Genomic DNA, 20,000 nt, shown 5'->3' with positions numbered 1-20,000 from the left:
ATACTACATTGTAGGTCGTCTTCACAGTCTAACCAATCTTTTTCGTATACTGAGCAATCAGCTTAGCAGATGGAAACCGTTCCACTACATGAGTAGGAATAGGTTTGCCAGTAATGTCTACCAGGGCTTGTGACTCGGTTGTAACTGTTACAAGGAAACTTTGCCTACTTGTTTTTAGAGGCATTGTTGAGAGAGAAGGGAATTGTCAGAGTAAGGGTGCTGTTCGGGGGGAATCACAAAAAAGCTGTTCCATTTGGCTGGGCTAAATAGGGTACTCAAAAAGATTGTAGAAGTGGCAGTTGTAGAGGGGCAAGGACGGGTAGAGGAGGGAGTGAGATAGTAATGTGGGAATGAGGGCAATAGGATTAAAGAATTGTAATAAGGGAGGAGGTAGAAATGAAGACGATTGTGCAAGAGGTGGGTTGGAGGATATTGGGAGTGATGAAGGGGTATTTTTTGAAGGTTGAGTTATAACCTGGGTAGACGATTCGGGATGGGTCAATTGACAGCAAGTGTTGAGGAGGGGTGTGTAATAGCAGTGGTCATAGCCTTGATCAAAGGAAAATCGGACCAGTAAACCAGAGTAGTTAGTTTCAGGGAGACTAGCAGATATAGGGACAAGCCTCAATACCCCAAATAAGGCTACAAAATTTTCACTACTGGCCATGGTAAGCCTGAAATATGTGGGGAAGATAAAAAAGGTCCATTTCTCAGGGTCCACTTGAGTGGTAAGGGCTAGGCAATTAACCTAGGGAATACCATGCCCATGGCTCCCTTGAGGCCTTTCATGACTGGTACAAAATTAGCTTTTCAACATGGCTCTTACACCTTAGGAATTGGACAGGGGAAGGGGTTGGGGAAGATAAGGAAAAGGAAAGTAGAAAAGATTATGTAAAATCAGTTGATTCAAGGGCTGAGGCCCAAGGTAGGGGAGATCCCCAAGCATTGGGTACCAATCCCCATCTCCTAAGACCCCCCCATGACAACAACAGGTAAGGGGTTGGGGGGGGGGGGGGGGGAGAATTGGTTAGGCTGGCTGATCTTAACCCACCTAAATTGAAAAAATCTTGCAACCAATCTATATTTAAAATATTTATTTATATCCATACACATAACACCACTTAAACTATTAAACAAATGCTATTGTGTATTCAGTCCAAGGGACATGGCTCATGTTGCTATAAGCCTTTTTTGCTGCTTGCTATATATAACTGTTAATGGTTGAAAAGCAAAATAAATGTGCTGACATCAAAAGTCATATAGCATTTTAGAAAGGTGTGATGAAAAAAGTAAAGAGGGGGTTAGTTAATTATTATATGTGCAACACATCAAAAGTTATATAGCAGTTCATAATAGTATGGCATCAGAAGGGGTTCGAGGATGGAGGAGGTGATTGCTATATATAAAACCTTCTCACTTTATGATCTATTTAGGCTTTTATTATGGGCAGATGGATATTTATTTACATTTACCTAGCCATTCTACCAAAATTTGACTTGTTCACTGAATGCACTTTAACACTGTACTAGTAATTATTGCAAAACATGCTTAGCAGGGTCTCACTGTATGAATACAAGAAAGTACAAGTTGCATCATTATTATTGCATTTTTATTAGCTAATAAAAGTGACTCTGAGGGTTCATACAAAACTCTTTAACAAATACTTAAAGTAAACATGGGTTCACATCCTCTCATGATCCTGGGAGACTAATTGACAGAAATCAAGTCTTATCACAGATTAATCTAAATAATACACAAACATAAAACAACCTGATTATACATGTCTTCAATGGACTCAAAAATCATTGGGTATCTTCTATAAAATCTCATCATATAACTCAGAAACCTGACAATGCACAACTCGCACTAATAATCAGTTAAAATCCATATCATTACAGCAGTCGAATCACAAAATTTTCTCCATTTAAAAATACAATGTTGTAAATTGTTCTACATCAGTATTCTCATTCAAACAAGTTTATTTTATTTTCGCATACAAAACTACACAAAAAAAACACTTCTGCCACACCAGCATCATAGTTAATATTCAGTACATATTTCACATTCACAAATGGACATTTCTCAAAATAAAAGAAAAGGAATATTCCAAGTTATAAAGATATGGAAGTATAGTGTCATTGAGGTAAAAAGAAAAAGGAAAAACAGCATTATCTCAGGATTTGACAGCATTTACTCCAATTAGTCATTTGTGGCAATAACAATAACAATAATAAGAGGATGAAATATGTTAATGCTTTGCAAGGAGGGAACTTATCATAGAAGAACTTGGGCCACAGCAGCTTTCATGACAATTCACTTGGCACATGGATTTGGTGGAGGAACAGAGGGGTCATAGTGCATTTTAATCCATGGGTGTTCCTTTATTCCTTCTAAACTAAGGCGCTCCTTTGGGTTGTACCGCAGCAACTGGAATAAAGAAAAGAAAAAAAAATAATAATAATAAAAAAAGAATAAATAAAAAATAAAAATAATAATAATAATGATAATGACACTAACTAAAATATAAAAATGCTGATTTACAAACACTTGCGAGCCAAAAAAGGCCTCAATTAACCTCTAGCTTCATCTCTTCTAAAAAACAGGAAACTGTAAATTCTAATTTTTAGTACAAAATAATAACTACTGCAATATATATATATATATATAAAAAGTAATCATAATAACTTATATGATTTCACCCACTGGTGTTGGATACAAATACTGTGGTTTTGTTTTATTAATTGTATTTACACAAACTGTTTCACAAAAACTTAGGCGCTATAGAGTTTAATATTTGGCCTACTGGATCTTTATTTTGCTTTCAGGAAAGCATTTTTCTTGTATTTTTATCACTAACTTCATTATTTTTATCACCAGCATTGTTACCATGTCTTTTTATTTTATCTAATGATTATTACCATTATTATATTCCTTAATAACAGAAAAGAACTTTTTTGAAAATGCAAAGAATGGGTAAACAGCAAAATAATAATAATAATAATAGTAACAATAATCAATAATAATAGTAACAATAATAATAAACTCATAGGACAGTGCAGGTAAACATGCACTCTTGGCATGAATGGGTTAAAACACAATATGTACTAACCTTGCAGATTAAGTCTTTGACCTCTTCAGAGAAGTGTAATGGGAATTTAATATCTACCCTAGCAATCCTTCTGAAGGTTTCTAACTGTGATGTGGACTCAAACGAGGGCTTTCCTGCCAGGAACTCATAGCACAGCACACCTAATGACCAGATGTCCACCTTTTCATCATACATACGCCCCTCAATCATTTCTGGTGGGAGGTAGTCCAAGGTACCACAGAGTGTCTTGCGTCTGGAACCAAGAAAAGACAATTAAGCAAAATCAAAGCCATGGAGGAAAATATAAAGAAAAAAAAAATAAATATAAGTAGGATAAACACAGTAAACAAACACTAATTACACTATTCCCAAATGTACAAATTATTTTAACCCTTTTAAATGTTTGATAGAAATTTACAAAACTAATTCTGATGGCCATAGAATGAAGTACTTAAAAACAAGTATCAGTTGCACTGCCCTTGTAAAAATTATACTTTCAGGCAATGGGGTACCTAATTATGTATCCATTAACCTATTGATGCTGAGATGGCAAAAATAAATGTAGTGCCCACTGATTTTAATTTATTAATTGTATTTATACAAGATGGCTTCACAAGTGCTTATTCACCATGGAGTCAATTACTGGTTCTACCCATCTCTTCCTTGATTTTTGGGATTAAAAAAAAAAAAAAAAAAAAAAATGAAGGAAAGGGGAAATCAGATGAGGTCAACTGGGCCCACTAATTGGCTTGTTGGTGATTGAGCATGTGGACCTAGCAATGTGCAAACAAAATTCACAAAACAAAACTACAATCAAAAGTAAATTTGCCCAGCAACAAAGGGAAAATTCATCATCAATATTTCCAACTGTGGTCTATTAATCCTTGCTCTAATCCAACTTGATATAAAGATATTTACAGTATACAGAGACCTACATACAGCAATAAGAAGAAGCAAACTAACCTCTCATTAGGGGAGTGAACAGACCATCCAAAATCTGCAATCTTCAACTGCCCATTTCCATGAATGAGAATATTTTCAGGTTTGATATCACGATGAATGACCTTCTTGGAGTGGCAGTATTCAAGGGCATTAACCAGCTGGGGATCAATGAATGATTTATTAGACATTAAAGGAAAAATATAGACTAACAAATATGGGAAAGCATGACCATCCTTACAAAGTCTGAAGAAAATTTCAATAGCAATTTCTGTTGCAATGAATAAAATGCACTGTTATGCTAGATACACACAGAAGACCAAAACAAATGCCTGTGTTCTCTTATGGAACTTTCTATATAACCAAGTATGTGTACCTACCTAAAAATTTATATACCATTCCCAAAAACGACTGGAACCGACTCACAGGCAGCCAGCACCAGAGACACAAGAAACAAACTGCTACACCATATGATCCAACAAGAAAACTGTCTGACTAAAATCTTGACTAGTTTCAAGGACAGTACCTATCTAATAACACTACAGTATATCAAGGTTTTACAGACAATCTCCATGGGCCTTGATGGGACTGGTTTATAAATTCTTATATGATGCCTGTATATATATGCATATATATTTAAATATATATTATATATATATATATATTATATATATATATATATATATATATATTATATATATATATATATATATATAATATTTTATATATATTTAATATATAATTTTATATATATATTTTTAATTTTATATTATTTATTATATAAATAATATAATATATATTTTATTATATATATTTTATATATTATATTAAAATTTATATATTATATTTATAATAAGATAAAAATATTATATAATTTAAAATTTTTAATAATATATAAAATATATATATAAATATAATATATATATATATAATTATAAAATATATTATATATATAAATTATATATTAAAATATATATATATATTATAAATATATATATATATATAAATATATTAAAATATATAATTTTATAATATAAAATTTTATATATATATAATATATATTTTTAAAATATAATATATATATATAAATTATAATAAATTTTATAAATATATATATATAATACAAATATATTTTATACATAATATATAAATATAATTAATAATATATATATACTACACAACACACACCACACATATATATACATAAACATCATAAACATTATTATATATACTAATTTTTTACATATTTAAAATCATATATAATACATATACATATATATATTAAAATATATAATACATATATACAAACATAATATATAATAACATTAAAATATACATATACAAAACAAATACATTACATATATATTACAATACATATATATAACTATACATTTTATATTTAAAATACAATATTACACATTACATATATATATACATTCATATAATACACAATTCATATATATCACATTTAAAAATATAATATAATATATTACAAACATATAATACAATTAAAAATAAACATATCTATATATACAATACATAAAATATATGCATATATGTATATAAGTATATATATTGTATATAATATTATATATATATGTAGTTTATATATATGTATGTATATGTATATATATATATATATATGTATATATATAAGAAAATAATATATGTATATAATATGCATATATATATGTATATAAAATGTATAATATAGTAATATAATATTATGTAATTTTTATGATAATATGATATTTAAAATGATTATATATATATATTAGAATAATATAGATATATAAAATATATATGAATAATATATGATGATATATATATATAAAATATATTTAATATATATAGAATATATTATGATATTATATATATCTATGTAATATATTATGTTAATAAATGATATATAATATATATATAATTTTAAATAGTATGTTGTATATATTAGTATGTAATTAATATATGTATGTAAAATTTTTATATATATAAAAATAAATAGTATATATATAATTATGATATATAATATAGTATAATAATGATAATAATAAGGATATATAATGTATATAAAAATATTACTACATATGTAATATATATATGATAAAATTTAAATTTTAAATATATATATACAAAGATATAATATATAAAATATAATGTATATTATAAAATATATATATAAAAAATAAGATATATATAATTAAATATAAGTATAATATATATATAAATTAATGTAATATAAAAAAAATGATTAGATATATTTTTATATTATATTGCTTAATAATGTATTTTTTATATGTAATATTGTATAAAATGTATTATTATATATATTATGTATATATATATGTATATATATATGTAAAAATATAAATTTTATATTTAATATATGTAATTTTATGTATATATATAAAAAAAATATATAAAATTTTATATTACATTAAAATAATATATATATATAAATACATAGTATATATATATGTATATATATATGTATTTATATATATATTGTATGTATTTATATTTGTATGTAATATAATGTATGTATATATGTATTATAATATGTTTGTATATATATAGTATGTTAATATATATATATTATGTATTATATTATAAAATTTTATTATTAATGTTGAATTATATGATTAATTTTAATGTAGTATATATTAGTATGTATATATATGTAATAATATATGTAATTTTTATAAAAAGTATTATATAATATTATATATATATGATAAATATGTATAATAATATGTTAATATAATGTATATATAATATGTATATATTATAGTAATATATATAATAGGATAATAATAATGTATATATATATATATGTATATATTTTAAAGTAATATATAATATATATATGAGTATAATATATGAGTATAATATATATATGTATGTATAATTATAGTATGTATATATGTATGCATGAATAAATATAGTATGTATATATATATATGTATGTATATATATATGCATGTATTTATTTTATGTTGTAATATATGTATAATGTATGTATATAATTATATGTATGTATATAATAGTATATAAAAAATATATTGAGTTGTATAATATATTATATATATAATGCATGTTATATAATTTTATATTATATGATGTTATATATATAATTTTGCAGTATATATATATATATATATAAAATTTTATATTATATATATTAAATATGTATATAATATGTATTTTAAAAATATGTAATATAGTTTTATAATATATGTTATATATATAAAGTATATATTATGTTTTAAAATATTAAAGTATATATATTTATAATTATGTATAAATGTTATATATATGATTTATATGTATATATGTTTTATATAGTATTATGTAGTTGAGGATATAGAAAAATATATATATATGTATAAATAATATGTATAAATATATTGAAAAATAATGTATATATAATGTATTATAATGTATAATAAAATATATAATAGTATGTATAATATATAATATATATATATATATATGTATGTATAAATAATAGTTTTATAATATATATATTATTTTAAAGATATTATATTTTAAAATATATATATAATTTATAAAAAATATCTAGGGATTGTAATATATTATGATGATATACTATGTATATATAATCTATGTATATATATATATATCTATGTATATATATAATATATTATGGATATATATATATATATATAAAATATATAAAATATATTATATATAATATAAATATACATATAATAATCCTTAAAAAATATAATATATATTATATACAATATATATACATATATATATATATAAATTTCATATATATATTACAATATAATACATATATTAAATTTATATAACATAATAAAATATTAAAATTATATATAACTAATATATATATAATACTTATATATACATATTATAAAAATAAAATATATTTTTATTATATATAAAATACAATATATACATTAAAATTAAAATAAATATATATATAAATACATATATATTAAAAAAAAAATAAAATACAATATATATAAACAATAATATAAAACATAAAATATAAATACAATATATATATAAAAACAATATAATTATATATATATATATATATTATTATATTAATATATTTAATAATTTATATTTTTATATATATAATTTATAAATTTATATATATATTTATATAAATTAATAATATGTATATTAAAATAAAAAAAATAATATAAATTAATAAGTAAATAATATAAATATATATAAAAATATAAATAAATATATATAAAAATATTATATGAATAATATAATAAATATATAGCTATATATATAAAAAAAATAGATATATATATAAAATAAATATATAATAATATAAAAATTATATATAAATATATATAAATAAATATATATGTCAATAATATAATATTTTAAATTATAATAATAAAAATATAATATATCATTAAAATATATATATAATATAAAAATATATATATAAATATATATAATATAAATATATATACATATAAAAAATATAATTTTAAATAAATATATAAATATATTATAAAAATTATTAACAATAAATATATATATATAAATAATAAATAAAAATATATAAATAATTATAATATTATAATATTAATTATATTATATATAAATATATATATATATATATATATAAAAATTTTTAATATATATATATATATAAAATATAAAATTATTATATATATATAAAAAATATATTTTATATATAAAATTTTATATAATATTATATTATATTATTATATATAAAAATATTATATAATAAAAATATATAATTTTAAAATTTTATAAAAAGATATATAAAAAATATATATTAAATAATATAAATTTATATAATTATATATAATATATATATAAAATATATATATATTTAAAATAATAATTATTATATATATATATAACATAAAAATATATATATATAATAAATATATATAAAAAAAAAATTTTTATTTTAAATATTATTTAATTATATTTATATTTGATAGATTATTTAAATGTAATATTAAACTTTTTAATTTTTATATATTTTTGTATATTTTTTAATATATAATTTTTATTTTATAATTTTTGTAATTTTATTTAATATATATTTATTTTATTTTATATTTGTATGTGATTATATAGATTTAGTATGGATTATATATGTATTATATGTATGGTATTTATATGTATTATATGTATGGTATTTTATATATTTATATATATGTATGTGTATTTTATATTAAATATATATATATAAATATATGTATGGTATTAATATATATATATGTTGTGTATTATATATTAAGTATTATATAATTAAAATAACTTCATATATATATATTAAAGTAAATTTTAAAAATTATATATATTATTTATTATATATATAATAAATATATTAATTTTATAAATTAATATATATATATTAAAAATATAATATGTTAATATTATATAATTTAAAAATTTAATATGTATAAATTTTATAATATAATATAATAAACCCAAAACATATACATTGTTTTCAAAAATATATAAATACAATACATATAATATGTTAAAAATATAAATAAAATAAATAAAAAATATAATAAAAAATATTAATTTTTTGTATAATTTTTTAAAAATATAATATATATAAATAATATAATATGTATTATTTTTGGTTTTAAATTTTTTATATAAATAAAAATATAATATATAATAAAATATTTTGTATATAAGGAAATAAATACATATATTTTAATATTATTTTAATAATAAATAATATAAAATATTATAATTATATATATAATAAAATCAAAAAATATTTTAAATAAAAAATATATATATATATGTTAAAAAAAAATTAAACTATTATAAAAACTATATATATTTAAATAAAACCCATATAATATATAAAAATATTATAAAATGTATTAATTAAAATCTTTATAAATAAATATAAAATATTATAAATAAAATATTCTAGTATTATTATACCTATATAATTGTATTTAATATTACATATTTTATAAAATTTATTTAATATTTTAAAAATAATATATATAATATTTAAAGTCATACCTATTAATAGATAAATTAAAACCTAATACATTGATAAATTCATACCTATATAATATTTAAATTTCAAAAAACTACTAAAAAAAACAATGATACATTTCAAAACCCTTTAAAAAGTTTAAAACCCAACTAAAATATTCTTACCAAACAAAAAGTTAAATTACTAATTTATGTTACCCTTTTTTTACTTTTTAAAATATTTAAAAAGTATTACCTTTCTACATATGTTAACTCAACAATTAAAACATTAAAGTAAATTGGGTTTTAAATATATACCTAATGGGGTTTTTAAAAAACCAAACATTATGGTTACTGTTTTTTATACCTTTATTACATTTTTATTTACCTATAAAACATTTGTTTTAAGGGAACATTTTAATAAAACTACTTAATACTAATAACATTTTTAACATTACCAACTAATCTGTAAAACCAAGGCTGTAAATCCCTGAACAAATGTGAGGAATTTTTCTATTAAGCACCAAAATTACTGTTAAAAAGTTTAAAAGGGCACAGATATTTTGCCTTGCATAAGGGGTACACCCCCTTAAAAAAGAAAAAAAAAAAGAAAAATTAGCCCCAAAAAATGTCTTTTTAAAAACACAAAATTATTCATCTTCTTACATACCTTTCACATTTTTATTATATATTTTTTTTATAAAATTAAAAGACCCAAAACATTAAATTTAAAGGTTTTTTCATTTTTGGGGAAGGGCTATTACAAATGAACTGTAAAACTTCAAACAAAAGGGTTAAATGAATTAAAAACATAAAGAGGGGTTGGGGTTTCTTCAAAATTAGACAAGGGAAAAAATTTTAAAAATTAAAAATGATTTTAAATTTTAAAGGCATTAGATGCCCAAAATTTGTTCATATGGTTAACCCCTTTTGGAAAAAAGAAAAAGGAAGGAAAAAAAATGAAATTCCCCCCAATTCTTTAAAAAACATCAATTCCCTAATTTTTCCTCTTTAGTTTTACTTTTTTCAGTTTTTAAAAATTTTTTTACAAAATTAATTCCCTTAATTTAACTAATTTCAGTTTTTTATAAAAACCCCAAATTCGGAGAAAGGATTTTAAAAAGGAAAAAAGAAATAAAAATATACCCTTTTTATTTAAAAAAAACCCTTTTTAAAAACCCCAAATTTTTAAAAATTTTAGACCCTTTTTTTGTTTTTTAAAAAATTTGTTTTAAAAGGGTTTTTTTATGGGTTTTCCCTTTTATTTTTTTTTTTTTTTTTTTTTTTTTTTTAAAAAAAAAAAAAAAAAAAAAAAAAAAAAAAAAAAAAAAAACTTTTTGATAAAAAGATAAATGAAACGGGAATAATATTTGTTACCTTAGATGGGACTGGATCTCTGCTTCTCTGCGTACTTGGTAGATGATTCCTGCCTTCATTAGCACTGACTTAAATAGCACCTGCACAAATGATAAGTAGAAGGCTGTGTAATAATGATAGAATACACATACAATTATATGCAAACATGGGCATTTAATTACTACTGAATAACCATTGAAAGAGACTGCCCACCATACTGCAACATCCCACAGATTAGTAAGAATGTTCCTCTATGAAAATGTCCCCTACATCCACTTCAACATGGGCTTCTTTTTTTTTTTTTTTTGATAAAAAGATGAAATTAAAATATTGGCCTTACTAGCTATATTCATTCAGTCCATGGTCTACTGGAATTCATGTGCCCACAAATAATCATTTTTTTTTTAAAGCTAAACATTAATGTAATTCAATTATCTAACTAGCAATAATTCATTAATCACACGCACACACACGTACATGTACACGAACAACCACACACATGCGTGTACACGTACACGCAATTACACACACACACACACACACACATGCGCGTACACACACATACACAACACGTACACGTACACACACATACACGTACACGTACACGTACACACACACACACGCACACACACACACACACACACGCACACGCACACACATATACACGTACACGCATGTACATGTAGACACGCACACATGTACACATACACGTACATGCACACACAGTTTGCAATGTACTAGTCTCATACCAGTCTTCCAAGCAATCCAATATTATAATCATTATCTGCATATATTCTAGAAGAAAAAAACTACTAACCTTCAAAGCCAACACAGTATGTGTCTTTTTCTCTCTTGCTAGATACACATTGCCAAACTTGCCTTTGCCCAGAGGACGGCCAATTTCAAAATCATCTAACACCCATGGTCTCCTGAAAAAGAAAAAATAAAAAGTTATGCTGCTATGGAATCAAACAGGGAGACTTTTACAGGCATTAAAGCAGAAAAAATTGGAGGTAAGAACTTGTTTGCCTACTGTATGTAACACAAATGGAGTAAAATTACTCAATGAAACAGAAAACATCCTGGTACATTCACTAGAATGTCTATATAGACATATTTTCTGAAATACATTAGGTCAAGTGAAGAAAAAAGAAATGTTCTAATTTACTATGTTATATTACTATTACTTTTTTAGCTATACAAGCCAACACCTGCTCTTTTATTACATTTCAGGAAAATGGTTTTATGAATACCTAATTTCAGCAAATTGGAAGGAAGATTTTTTCTAATTCAAGTAGCATTTAATCTTCACTGACATATTAGTTTTTACAAAAAAGGAAGTGATTTACTTAACTCCCCCCCTTCCTTCACCTTCCACTCATGCACAAACTTGCTATCAACTTTTAAGGGGCAAATATACTTGACAGTGCAAGATTTTCCCTATTACCTGCTAAAATGAGAAAGCTTGGTTAAAAAACTATTCTTCATTCAAGTATATGACAATATAGACCACAAGAGCATAAATAATAATTTGTGCACAAGAGGGTTAATAACCATAAACAACTAAATTTCATGGTAGATTTTCTGCAAGCAGAATTTGCTTCTAAACTGACGAAAGTTATAGGGATAAAAGGTTCAGGGTTGGTGGTGGTCACAGAAACTACTATGCTTCTTTGATCAGGCAAAAAGGAGAAGAATTCAACATACTTATTTGATTTTTTTTCCGATTCATCAGGACCCCATTCATCTATCTTTTCATCTGTTTCCTGTGTCTGTTGTGTCTCTTGCTCCTTGGCAGTATTTTCTTTGGTAGCAGAATCATCTGTCTTTTTAGTTTGCTTTTCACCATCTGTCTCTGCAGGTAGAGTTTTTGGTTGGCTATCTGGTTGATCAGAGGACGACTTTGTTTCATTTTGTTCTTTGGTTTCACTGACTGTTGCAGATTCCTGTGAGCAAACTGGTACTGTAGGTTTCTGTTGCTGCCTGGCTACTATTGAAGGTGGACCATCGTCCACAGGTTTGTCTACGGTGTTTGTTGAAACAGGCTTCGTAGCTACAGGCTCCTTGGCTACTGATGTTAGTCCTTGCTTTGTTGCTGCAGTAGACTTGTTAATTTGTGATGAAGGCATGTTTCTTTCTGATGCATATCCCGTCTTATGATTTGCTTGACCTAAAAATAATATAGTATGATCAATCTTGTCCAAAAACTATATCAAATTTATATAGATTTTTTTTCTTCTTCCTTTTTTATGAAGTTTCCCATTCAAATACAACTGAATAGGGGCTCAAAGGTTAGAAAATTTCCTGGTTAATCTTTAAAACTCTTCAGCCATTTTACTCTATTTATGATTACATAATGCATTACATGTAACCAAGAAGGAAGGAAGGAAGGAAGGTAGGAAGAAAGAAAAGAAAGAAAGAAAAAGGAAAAAATTCCTCAAGTATAAAAAGTGTTTCAGATTTGGAGGAAAATATTCCATTACTAATATCATTTTCAAAATATTACCTGACTTCAGCTGAGTGTTTCCCCTATGGTCTCCTCCCTGCTTGTGGAGAGGATTTACATTTCTTATGGATGAACCCACAGCTTTAGTGCCCATCTGTGGTCTTGGAGCCTTCTTGTCTATGCCTGGTCGAGTATTACTTGCCACTCGGCTTAGAGTGGGCTTGTTTACTGCAATGCGAAAAAGCTACATAACTTGATTGCTAAACTAAATAAAAAATGAAAAAATAAGTTTTCAAAAAAAAAAAAAAAAAAAAAAAACTAATTGACAAATAGTTTTCTTTTTCTTTCTACTTTGCAACATTTTATGCAATATCAATAATACTAATAACAATAGTACTAAGAACACATACTAATAATTACAATAATAAAAATAGTAATCTTAATAATAATAATAATAATAATAATATTTCTTAATCAACAATAAAAAACAAAAGTTCATGTGTCTTATCAAAATACTATTTATTTACAGAAAATCTGAAATGAGTTTGATTTACTTGGAGCTAATGGGGTATAACTTCATTTTATATGAACTATATCCAGGTTTACATATATCAACAAAACCATGGAGCATTTTTTAAATAAATGGTGAAACATTAATGAAAACTCCAATTTCCTTAATATCATGCACTTCTCATTTAATGCCATAGAAACATTCCACGATCTATGGGGGAATTTCAGAAAACTCTATAAATGACTAAAGTTATTAAATGACCATTCACATCTGTGAATAAAGCTAAAATTGCGAAGCATTACAGACATTATGTGATTTAACATATTAATTTCAATGAAAACCAAGGTCTTAATTTCGAACATTTTTCATCCAGCCTTAAATATATCCACCACTCAAGTAATTACACTAATGTTAGTTGACATTTGGTTTTTTGATATTGTAATCAAAAGGTGCCCACAATTAATTTTGCTGAATAAATTTTGTTATGGACTTGTCATAGGGGCAACCATAATTGAGGTTAGAAAATCCATTTTTAAAAGAATGGTTTTACTTAAAATTAATATAAGATCATTGTCCACACATTTCAAAAGGCATGAGAACATCAGGGGTGCATGACAGAATACTGAACTTGGTTTTCTCTTTATGGCTCTTCTTCCCATGCCTAGCACTCGAAACTGAGGACATGTTTGGCAATATGGCAAAATCAATATCATGGTACATCATGGCAGTCTAGCTCAGGCTCCTCTGCCCAGCAGACTAGGAAAGAGAGCAAATAGGAGTGGATGAAATTGAGGTCAGGGATAACACCATGTGTGCCCAGCTCACCAAACCTTGTGTCTCTCATGCCCGCTCCTCTTCATCACTGTCCTCATGAACTATCATCCATTCCTGCATTTACTGGAGCCGAGATTTGGGCTAGATGTCAGCAAGTTACAATAAAATTGCACAAAATATAAATAGGAATACATTACTAGTGTTTGAAAATGCTCAAAAATAGTACATGAATCAGGCAACACCTCCAAACAGTAGTAGCAAAATAAGAAAATTGAATCTGCTTTTGTAAAAATTAGTGCTAGGAAACTGATTGTCAACCTGAACTCTATAAGCATTTCTCAGAAACACCCAAACACTACACACACAAATCTCAGTCAGATAGTGAACCTGCAGATGATAAAGCACTGCTCTTTGGGCATGTTGATTCTGTTTTGGTGATGCACTAAGCGAGGATAGTTGAATGTGATGGTGCAGTCTCATTGTATGATACTACTTGGCTACTGCTGTTAGTGGAAATGTCTAAGCCATGGTGCTTTGTTTCATGTGCATGAACTGAACTCTTTTCATTACCTTTACTATTTATTAATCTATTTTCTCTTTTAATACAGCTTAGAATCAATATAAATAGGGTATGAATGGAAACAGCAAATGAGGATAACATGAGGTTACTGGCTATGTTTTTCACCCAATTGCACTAGGTGCATGCACTGCTCATCATTCTTCCTTTTTTATATTCATAAGAGCTTATTAAACCAAGGAATTAATTATTAGGCCTAACTGACCTTACCTGTTTACCTCACCCCCTAATTTTTAAAAAATGCCTTTATCATCATCATAATGTTATTAACCAATGACAATAGTAATAAAGATAATTTCTATTTGTTTTTTACAAAAATTCAAGTAATGGGGTACGCTGGTGAAATCAGAAAATCTTGGTAACCAATTCCTTGGTGACAAAGTACTTCTCTATACATGTGTAAACAAAATTAATAGGGAATCTATACATGCACACTCAGTATCAGTGAGTTAAAGGTCAACTCATGACTGATTAGTGTCATCATTTAGTAGCTTACAAGACACCTGGGGACCCATCCGAGGCATAATAACTGCAGTTGGGTTGTTAGCTGGTATAGGGTTCAACAACTTTCTAGAGGAGACCGGCTTGTGTGTTACAGATTTTGCTGTAAACAGAAAACTTCATCTTAGCCTCAAGAATAAGAAAACATTTAATGCTATATTCTATATCAAACAAGACACTAATGAGAAATAATCAAACATCTTCATGTTTGAATTTTCATGAAATGAGCTCTATCAGTTTGCCCTAAAATACATTTTTTCTCTCAAATAATTGTAATTTAAACTCAGCACAAGAGGTACAGCAATTTCTTTCTAGAAATCAAGGAAGAACTTTAGTTTTATAGCCATATGGTACAAGGTAAATGTAAAGAACGCAAAATTATAGATACTTTTAATGTATGGCATTTCCTTTACAAGTTCTTGATAATAAAGTTATAATATACAAATATATACAGTTAAGTCATTCCAAGATTTGCATCTTTAAACAAATCAACATTTGAATTCTGCAGGAGTATGGAAAGTAGAGAAACAGAAAAAGAATCACTACCAAAAACAATAGAATTATTAGCTTCCAAGAGACTTGTTCAGTTTAAAAGCTCTACTTACTGGCTGATTTAGATGGCCCACAAGAATGGCTGGACACTGTGTGGGTGAGGGGCTTGTGGAGCCCTCGACCAACCCTGGTCATGTTCTCCTTCTCTTCTCCCTCCATCATCATCTGAAGTAGCAAAGGCATATATTTAAATTACTATATAATAGAATGTTGTGCATAAGAGATTTTGAAATCGCTCTGATAAGGTAAACACCAAATGGCAACACAAGAATCCTTGTGTTTGCAGTTCAGTCTCAAGTACTACAATGAATATGTAACTCATTATTTCAATATGTCAACACATGGTTAAAGTATACAGAAGGACCACACCAACTAAAGAAATGATGGCAATTTTTAGTTTCACACAGCTATCCAGTCTTGCAATTATTATTCCTTCTTTCAATTTTCAGTGCTGTAATATGTGACTATTGTTATTTTTAATCAAAAATGATGTAAATGAAAGTAGTGGGGTAATTCTTTACATTAAGAATGCACTCACCACACTACACCACTCAGGAGCACCAAGTGCACTGTTAGTGTTACCGAGAGAGACGCACAGAGACAGACAGAAATGGACACCTTATAAACCACAAGACATGGATTTGTAAACAACACAGGTAAAGCTGCTGCTGCCTCACATTTACCACAAAAAGATGAAAATATATGCTGCATATCCCACTCAGAGACTAAGTCTACAATACTCATGCAGCCAGATTTCTTAAGGTCAAGGATAAGTCCGATATGCGAAGCTTAGCCTTGCCCGGGCTATGCCCATGAAGGGGAGCCCGGCCTGTGTCGACTAATGCGGAATCGCTCACGTGTGTCAGCTGGTACTGACTCGGATGAACCAAGTCCTTACCTGCCGTGGTGCCCAGCCACAGCAGTAACCTCCAGGCGACAGTTGCAACTTCTTGCACCTTGGCGGGGCGCGAACTGCCAACCCCTCGGATGAGAGGCTGACATGTTACCACTGTACTAGCCCGGGGGCTTCTTAAGGTCACATTTTCTATAATTTCTGCTCACCACACCTTGTCTGTACCCTCCGCACTGAAGGAATGTCAAATATTATCTACACCAAAATTATTGGCACAAAGTGCTAATAAAGGTGGTGGTAAGGGGGACTTGTCCACCCATGTCAAGGGAATAAATAGAAGGTAGGAAAGGTTACATATGATACCCAAATCTGGTTTTAGTATGTCATCTCTAAAGTGTGTCCTTCTCATTAACATAAACCAAGTGAACTTTGGCTATGAGCGGTGCTTTCTGCAATCCACCTTTATTTGTAGCATTATCGCTTGTGTCTACAAATTATTTTTTGTACCAACAACAGCAACTTTTAGTTCTTACCCCTTTGAGATTAAGTTCCTCTTACTCTAACTATTCCAGGGAATTCTACAAATCTTGTCATATTAACTAAAACCTTTCTAACCAGGGAGCTTTGCCCAGACCCCCATCTGACTGTTGGATTCACTATTGGGAGCTCTGCAGCTGAACCCTCACTCGATCGCCATGGACTTCCTCTCTGTACAGCAGTATTGTGACCTCTTTTTGGTTAATTTTTTTATTATGACAATTGGGTCTTCCCTGACAATATTTATATCATCAGATTTGTTCTCGTGTGATGAGAATCTGATGCTCCTTTCCATCACATTCTCCTGCTGCCAACCTTGATGTGATTCGGTTAGCCCCTGCCATCTTTGAAAGTCTACAGACTGACACGCCAACTTTTGAAAAACTACAGGAATCAAACCCATTGTTCAGTAAAAAAAATCATCGGGATTTCACGAAATCCAGATCCTCCATGATAATCACATCATTGCGTCCTAACCAAAAAAACAAACAATAACACTGTGGGATTTACACACTACGATCTATATATTCCCTAGCCAGGGATTGGACCCCGTGGTAACATATATGCCTAGCCAGGGAGATATCCCCTGGACCCCATGGCTTTAAGGAATATGATCTATATATTCCCTAGCCAGGGGCTCTGCTCCATTGACCCAAAAAGTTTTCCCTATTTATTTAATATCTGAGTTTTTGCCTATACTGATTATTTCATGCATTGTGTGTAATTTTGTTTTTTGAATCTTATAGTAACACTAAATTTTCCTGTGAATGTTTAATAATTATATGTGTGTTGCACAACTTTCTATTATTAACTTGCGAAGGTAGTACTAATACTCCATAGATGAAAGTGCTTTATTTAAAACCTTCTGTCCATTATGGGCAAATTTTACCTTGTACTTTATGGTTGTGAGAAAAACTACACCAAACAATCCTGTTGTACTTTTTACCCAATCTAGAACACAGTATTAAGAGATAACTGGTTTTCAAAATATTACAATTCGAAGTCGAAGAAGGTTACCTTTGCTTCTATACACACTATTAACAAAGCCTTCCTACAAAATAGCTTACAGAATTATAGCGTTTCCATTACATTTGATAAAGGAATTTCCAAACCTCGAGAATGAAAGAAAGATTTAAATTGGGGATTTAAAAGCTGGCCCCCTCTCCCAACATGGTGAGGTCATACCTGGGCATTTATCCCGTTATTTCTCCAGCGCTCGCAAATCCTTCCACTTCTTCTAACTCTCCATAACCCCAAAACAATTTCCTACCTTTGCGATAAAACCAATATACAAAAACTCACGTCTGTGGCCGTTCAATTTAGATTTTTGTGAAAGTAAGTACACGGATGTTGTTTCCTCGCCGGTTTAAACTTCTGTTCTGTTGACGTTTTGGAGGATCTCGTCGGTGATTGGCTCAGAGACGGTAGTAGTCTTTGGATGGGTTGGAGAGACCTCATGCGATTGGCTGATTCTCTAGCGCTGGGATAAGAGGTCTTGTCTGATTGGTTGCTTTGCGGGTGAAAGGAATCCTTTGAGTGGTTGAAAGTCTCGTATAGAAAATTATTTGATTGGTTTGTCAGGAGTTGTAACGTGTGATGTGACTGGCCGCACAAAGTGCAAAACTGTTTTAAAGTTCTGTTATTCATGATCATTTATCATAAATGACACAAATATTTCGTTTAAAGCCTGGCAGTATTTTGCTGTTATCATTATTTTTTTCTTTCAAATTCAGTATTAATCTGCTGTTGGCCTGGCTCTCAATACAGTTATTGATATCATCATTATAACTTTACCTTTGCTTTATAATATTGGTAATGTTACCAGGCAATCTTATTATCTCTATTCTCATTCTTTTTGTAAATATT

The 20,000-nt window shown here is 27.1% G+C and overlaps 1 protein-coding gene across 1 annotated transcript; it reads right to left on the bottom strand.

The window, feature by feature from the left end:
- Positions 1-1,413: 1,413 nt before the first annotated feature.
- On the bottom strand, positions 1,414-19,589 carry LOC119577535 (aurora kinase A-like). Its single transcript, XM_037925128.1, has 11 exons — positions 19,437-19,589; positions 16,798-16,909; positions 16,188-16,295; positions 13,890-14,057; positions 13,091-13,553; positions 12,201-12,312; positions 11,405-11,484; positions 4,424-4,488; positions 4,052-4,298; positions 3,110-3,341; positions 1,414-2,427 (listed from the first exon to the last, which is right to left on the bottom strand). The coding sequence occupies exons 2-11, from the start codon at positions 16,907-16,909 to the stop codon at positions 2,314-2,316; spliced, it is 1,701 nt and encodes a 566-aa protein (XP_037781056.1). The 5' UTR covers positions 19,437-19,589; the 3' UTR covers positions 1,414-2,313.
- Between the last annotated feature and the right edge of the window lie 411 nt (positions 19,590-20,000).

The sequence above is a fragment of the Penaeus monodon genome, chromosome 10, assembly GCF_015228065.2.
Source record: "Penaeus monodon isolate SGIC_2016 chromosome 10, NSTDA_Pmon_1, whole genome shotgun sequence".
NCBI lineage: Eukaryota > Metazoa > Arthropoda > Malacostraca > Decapoda > Penaeidae > Penaeus > Penaeus monodon.
The sequence above is the reverse complement of the archived record's forward strand: the minus strand, read 5'-3'. Positions and strand labels throughout refer to the sequence as shown.